Below are 7500 nucleotides of genomic sequence, written 5' to 3' on the forward strand. Positions count from 1 at the left end.
TTGGGTCAACAAGGGTCGCACTGTCCTAGGCAAGTGTGCGTGGCTAGTGCGTCAGGTCTAGCCGCGTGGGCGAAACAAAGTGCGCTCCGCACCACGTGGTTTGTACATTAGAAAGAGAGGAAAGAAATACAAATTGGAGAAGAATGTGAGATGCCTATGCCAGGATGCGCGTAACTGTGGTGAAAGCTGTCTATCACCTTCGCCCTCTTCGCCTGAACTGTTGAGGAAGGAAAGGAACCTCATCCACGCTACGATCTAGTCTTGAGGCCGCTAGACAGATCCGGTTAGATCCGACCAGATTGGATTGTGTATGTGCTGATTTTGGTTTGTCTGACCGACCTACACGATGCAATCTGATCGGATCCGACCAGATCTGCGCGGCGGCCTCAAGACCAGATCGTACCGTGGGTGGGGTCCTTAAGAGTTACTGCTGAGGCATTACTTCTTACTTACAGCTTTATGTGATGAATGATTTTATCGATAAATCATGAATACAATTATATGTTTAGGACAGAAGTAATGTTAGGACAGATCACGATAAAAATACTGTAAATCACATGTATCTTGGACAACAGTGTAACTCCGATCTCGCCGCTGTTCTGGACTTTGACTAGATGAAGAGCTAATGACAAAGAGCATTACCTGAAATAGTTTCAGGAACTGAGGAGGCAGGAAGCTTGTCGATACATACCGCGTCAACAATATTGGCGATTTTATGACAACGCTTTTTGACGCCCGTTTGGGTTCCTATCTTCTTGTACAGTCCCTTGCTGGCCACGATGTACATCTCGATGGTCCCTCGCAGCCGGAATCTCGCCGCCTGGAATCAAAAAATATTCACTACGAATACGATGAGATATAACGCGCGATGGCACAGTTGATACTATCTTGAATTCATTAGCTGGCGGGCGTGAGTTCGATTATAGGGATCTGCTACAGGCTTGCTGCGTTAATCCCTGGTAGTCCTGGTTATTCGGGGAGGTGAACAAACGTCGTCCTTAAAAAAAAAAAAAAAAAAAAAAAAAAAACAGCGGCTTGCCGCGATTGACAGGACTTTGCCCTACCAGGCGTTTCTCACTTCCCACTGCATGGGAGTGGATGGTTAGTTTGCAACGCAAAATCTGGTGGCAGGAAAGCTCAGATAATGCATTTGTGAAATGATATGTACTATTCATATTTGCCCGAAGCTTGAGCCCAAACTAGGCAGCGAATGTAGTTTCTATTCATATCTTGTCCCCTATAAGTCACAAAGGGTTTCTATCCTTGAATTCGTTGTATAGAACTCATACATACATACATACATACATACATACATACATACATACATACATACATGCATACATACATACATACATACATACATACATACATACATACATACATACATACATACGTACATACGTACGTACGGACGCACATACATACATACATACATACATACATACATACATACATACATACATACATACATACATACATACATACATACATACATACATACATACATACATACATACATACATACATACATACATACATATATACATACACACATACATACATACATAAATACATACATACATACATACATACATGCATACATACATACATACATACATACATACATACATACATACATACATACATACATACATACATACATACATACGTACGTACGGACGCACATACATACATACGTACGTACGTACGTACATACATACATACATACATACATACATACATACATACATACATACATACATACATACATACATACATACATACATACATACATACATACATACATACATACATACATACATACATACATACATACATACATACATACATACGTACATACATACATACATACATACATACATGCATACATACATGCATAGATGCATACATACATACATACATGCATACATATATGCATACATAAATACATACGCACGCACACACACACATACACACACACACACACACACACACACACACACACACACACACACACACACACACACACACACACACACACACACATACACACACACACACACACACACACACACACACACACGCGCGCGCGCAGTAGGATCCGTAACCTAGCGATGGGTTTAACATTTGATCGACACAGGATTGGCTCACTCTTTTGGTGACGCTGCGTGTGGTTCCCCGCCTCTCAGTGGATCCGTGGCTCCTCTCCCTGGGTCCGGGCTTGAGGTCCTGTGGTGCCGCGACGACTCTCTTGCCCGAGGTTGTTCTCCTGGCGGCCGCCGCCGCCTCCGCCGCCTCTTCCCGCCGCGTCACCCCTGCAAATGCGGACCCCATTGTGACGTCATCAATAAACATTCTTGTCTCGTTGTGGTGTCATAAACATCACTATGACGTCATCAAAGTATAGATATTTTGTGACGTCATCAACACTTACATATCATCTTGTGACGTCATCAACACCTACAAATCACGTTGTGGCGTCATCAATAATATACTGTCTTATTGTGACGTCATCAATAAATTCCTGTCATATTATGACGTCATCAAAACCAGTACATCTATATGACGTCATCAGAACCTATATATATATATATATATATATATATATATATATATATATAATTTTGTGACGTCATCATCATAACAGGCATATTGCTTTGCAATGTATCTTATGTCTTATCTCATTCTGTGACGTCATTATCTAAGTTTAATCTCACTTCCTTTACTCGGTTAGGACCAAACGGAGCTTATCTGATCTTTGCCTTAAGAAAGACCAAACGGAGACTGGCGGAACACCCAAACTGAATAGAACTATCTGGTGTTATCAAAAGGGCACGTGTTTAGGTTCACACGTCCTTACAGAAGAAGAAGAAGAAGAAGAAGAAGAAGAAGAAGAAGAAGAAGAAGAAGAAGAAGAAGAAGAAGAAGAAGAAGAAGAAGAAGAAGAAGAAGAAGAAGAAGAAGAAGAAGAAGAAGAAGAAGAAGAAGAAGAAGAAGAAGAAGAAGAAGAAGAAGTAGAAGAAGAAGATGACGAAGAAGAAGAAGAAGAAGAAGAAGAAGAAGAAGAAGAAGAAGAAGAAGAAGAAGAAGAAGAAGAAGAAGAAGAAGAAGAAGAAGAAGAAGAAGAAGAAGAAGAAGAAGAAGAAGAAGAAGAAGAAGAAGAAATGGGGCGGTGGGGTCCTTGGTAGCAGAGGGCAACTTAGGAGTAAAGGACTTTGTCTTCATTCGTGGCAATTTACTACCACGCCCTTTGACACCAGATACTAAGGCTGCATCCCATGAACTTGTTTTACTAACGGTACAATCGTCACAAAAGTGTGGTCGCTCCTCCTGGGCTTAGCCATAGAGACATAACTTCCCTTTATTTCAAATGTCTAGAGATCCTCTGTAAGTTGAATGAAATCATCAAATGTTCACCAGATCAAAATATTTCAAAGCACGCCATGGTCCCACAGGGGTAATTCTTCTGCAGAAGTACCTAAAGCGCTAGGTGCTCTGATCAAGACTATAATTGGCGTCCCGTGACTCCCTGTTGAAGTTCTCCGGATATGCGTATCTTGCTACCAAGATAAGAAAATCTTTCATCTCCACATTCTCATCTCAGTTGGCAGCCCAACTCTCAGTCTCAAGACAAGAGACCTTAAGACCTAATTTCCCATTTGCGCTACTTGCGTCCTTGGAAGCGAGCTGGTCTCTCATTAGCTCATCTGTGGGTTTGAATCCCATAATGGGGCAAAGGAGACGGCTTCGGCCGTAGCTACGCGTTCCCTGCCTTAGCCTCCTCACTTCTTGCCCAGTGGTTTAAGAGCCAGCCGTAAAACCAGCATAGCTAAGAGTAAAGACCTAAGAGCTCACAGTCCCCAAAGGTACAATAAAACTTGTAAACTACATTGGTTCTCGACAGCATCCCAGAGTTGCCAGACAAATCATTTATAAGAACTAGGGAACTAGTGCGTTTTAATTAATGAAATGTCACCAAACGTAAGACATAATTTTCTATAACCGGTGGATGAAAATGATGTCTTGCCTTCGGTGATATTTTATTAGAAAAAAAAAAAAAATGCATTAGTTCCCTAGTTCTTAAAAATGTTTTGTCTGGCATCTCTGGGATGCTGTCGAGAATCAACGTAGTTTACAAGTTTAATTATCTCTTTAGAGACTGTGAGCTCTTAGGTCTTTTCTCGTAGCTATGTTGGTTTTACGACATGCAGCCTTAGCAGGCGTTTAACTCTCCACCTCCAACAGGGAGCCATTAAAAACCATTTTGGACATTATCACAAGTCTGTGTTGGATAGAGCAACCGTTGTTCATAACACTGAAGTTGTAGCTCAATGTAACGACATTAAAGAACTGAAAATGTTAGAGGCTGTGTGTATAAGAGAATTGTCTCCTGTTATCAATAATCAGTCCAACATGGTATCTGCTATCCCCCTTTTTAATAGTTCTTCGCGACATGTGGTACCTAACCTACCTCGGCATAATAGCTCACCTCACCTACCACCGACCCCAACTCTCCCACCCTCACCTTCCCCTCCTCCTTCCCCTCCCCCTCCTCAAGCCCTGAGAAGTTTAACTAGAGTGAGGTCTTCGTAGGTTTAAATGTCGCGCATGACACCAAGAGTGTAGCATTCTTCTTTATTCTGTGACCATGTAACGTATCTGTATAATTGTGTTGTCTGAACTGTATTTGTATCTTGATAATGACTCCTTGTAGTCGAAACGTCGAACAGTGTCTTAATTAAAATGGAGAGCGTTGGAGAGTTCGTTTCTGCTCATTCTCCCAAGATTAGAACCTTGGTGAGGAAACTTGAAAATAATAAAAAGAAGATTGATAATTGTGAAAACGCTGTCGCATTCAATTCAATGTGTATTAAAGAAAACCTGCGCCCTAAGTGTATATATATATATATATATATATATATATATATATATATATACATATACAAACATACACACACACATACATACATACATATATATATGTATATAAATATGTATATACATATATATATATATATATATATATATATATATATATATATATATTTATGTGTGTGTGTGTGTGTGTGTGTGTGTGTGTGTGTGTGTGTGTGTGTGTGTGTGTGTGTGTGTGTGTGTGTGTGTGTGTGTGTGTAACACTAACCTAATTATTCCAGCGGAAACTAGGCACTCGATCTCATTATCCCGAGACCTAGTTTGCGTGTCTGTCTAGGGCAGCTCCGTCTTTGACCTCGAATAACGTTAGCCACTGTGAACGAGAGTAAAAGCCACTGTACATCGTCTCTTACCACAACGATGAGCAGACGCTTCCTCGAGGTCGGTGCTCTTGAAGAAGTAATGCATTTCACCAGGTACCTCGCGTCCATCTTCATAATCTCCAGGTCTCTCGTCCTTTGGGTTGTCCCTATTTCTGTGTCCTCCAGTGTCCTCCTGAGCCTTCTTCTTCAGAGCCGGACCTGCTTTGGCGTCGGTCGGTGAGCCGTGAGTCCAGAAGACTTCAGCTGGTTCGATGAAGTAGGTTTCGGGTCCGTCCCAGACTACGCCACTGTGGCAGGAAACCGCAGAGGTGAGGCATGAATAAGTGTTTTCCGCTCATGCACACACACACACACACACACGCACACACACACACACACACACACACACACACACACACACACACACACACACACACACACACACACACACACACACACACACACACACACACACACACACACACACACACACACACACACACACACACACACACACACACACATACACACGCAGATATTCACATTTTATTTTGTTATTATTATCATAATTGTCATTTCTTTCACTATATTATTGCTATTATCATTATTATTATTATTATTATTATTATTATTATTATTATTATTATTATTATTATTATTATTATTATTATTATTATTATTATTATTATTATTATTATTATTATTATTATCATTACTATATTTTTTCTATCATTATCATAATTATCATAAACATTTTTATCATCATAATTATCACCGTCATTATTAACATTATTACTATTATATGTTTATTAATCATTATGATAAGGAATAAGTGTGAGTTTGACTAAAGTTCGTAAAATGCTCACCTTGAGAAACCTTTTCAGTAAAGAGGTGTGGAATCAATATCTCAAAAGTTGACTGTACCTACCTGACGGAGCCACAGAGGGAGAGTGCTGCCCATGAGTTGTCCCTGCCTCGAATTGCACCTTGGAATTCGCACGGCTCACTCTTCTGCAAAAGGAACGAATACACTCGAAGGAGGCCCGGGTAGTGGGTGAACACGTATAGTGCTCATACACACAATGAAATTTGTAAACAAAGATGAACTCAGAGATGTAGTGGTCCCATGTGGCTTATGCTTAGCCTCCGGAGCGGGTCTAAGATTCACATACATTACATACATACATAGATATGCCTAGGGCTTTTTCCACCTTGCAAGGGAGGTAGCCAAAGTCAGAAGGCATAATTCCATTCCCACGCATTTCATTCCCACCCACTCCCACTCGCCTCAACTCCCTCTTATCTTGGCTCCACCTGGATGCCGGGTCATCCCTGCATCTCGTCCATTGCCTTGAGTCAGAAGCAATGCAACAAAACACAGCACATCCACAGCAAGGCTGCTTCATTTAATCGGCGAACTCTCTTCTCCGTCCTCTCATGCAGAAACATTGAAAACGGGGAGAAATCCCTTCGGGTTGCGTCAAAGTATCATTCACACATAACCACTCCCAAACCAAACCCCCATCTATCCCCACCCACTCTCTTCTTTGCATCATAGTATCATCCTTACACAGCCATTTTCCATTTACCCATATCACATGCATTAGAGAAAAGGAATACTACAAATTAGCAGTGATTAAAAAGAAAAAGAATAAGAAACAAAAGGGACGAAATAAAGAAAACTAAACTGGGTAAGATTATCAGCAGATGACAGACATCAAAGAAATGGAAGAGAAACGTGGATCGTATAAAGGAAACTATTCAGAAAGGTAAAAGTGTCAAACGACCCAAGCGCAGACTAAGTTTAGGATGGCAGTAGATCATTTCTTTGAAAGATAAATCCAATGACATTATCACGTGCAGAAACAGATTGGTTAAACCGTTATGAAGAATTTCACCACGAGCTTTACTTCTGAAACACTAAAGCTGAGTTAGTAAAATTATCCGTCGACGTTAGTAGACTACCAAGAGATATAAAGAAAGGAAAGTATTCATCCTAAAATATATGGAACCAGGAAGAGGAACTGGAGAAGATGGGATATCAATAGATATTCTGAAAGACGCAAGCAAAGAAGTTCATTGTAGATTAGCTCAGCCTTCTACCAAGAGTATAGGTGCATTAGCTTGAATTAACTTAAAGAGAAAGTAGGCTAGAAAGTCCTTAGTAATTACGGATCTATTCTAAGCATCAGGCTACGATAGACTACTCACTTTCCCATCATTCTTAGCAGACCCTTCTTCGAGATAACGTGGAGCAAGCAGG

General features: G+C 40.7%; 1 protein-coding gene across 4 annotated transcripts in view; it reads right to left on the bottom strand.

Moving 5' to 3' along the window:
* The window catches only part of LOC143035739 (disintegrin and metalloproteinase domain-containing protein 28-like), a 31905-nt gene that overhangs the window by 16289 nt on the left and 8116 nt on the right, over positions 1 to 7500 (bottom strand). For all 4 annotated transcript variants that reach the window (XM_076202651.1, XM_076202650.1, XM_076202652.1 and 1 more), the window contains exons 4-8: positions 7449 to 7500; positions 6166 to 6248; positions 5289 to 5545; positions 2152 to 2315; positions 692 to 820 (exon numbers count right to left, since the gene is read on the bottom strand). The exon at positions 7449 to 7500 is cut by the window's right edge and continues 3 nt beyond it. In XM_076202651.1, coding sequence (XP_076058766.1) covers positions 692 to 820; positions 2152 to 2315; positions 5289 to 5545; positions 6166 to 6248; positions 7449 to 7500 — 685 coding nt within the window. The remainder of the gene's footprint in view (positions 1 to 691; positions 821 to 2151; positions 2316 to 5288; positions 5546 to 6165; positions 6249 to 7448) is intronic.

The sequence above is a fragment of the Oratosquilla oratoria genome, chromosome 19 (genome assembly GCF_046742065.1).
Source record: "Oratosquilla oratoria isolate Oo_2021 chromosome 19, ASM4674206v1, whole genome shotgun sequence".
Classification (NCBI taxonomy): domain Eukaryota; kingdom Metazoa; phylum Arthropoda; class Malacostraca; order Stomatopoda; family Squillidae; genus Oratosquilla; species Oratosquilla oratoria.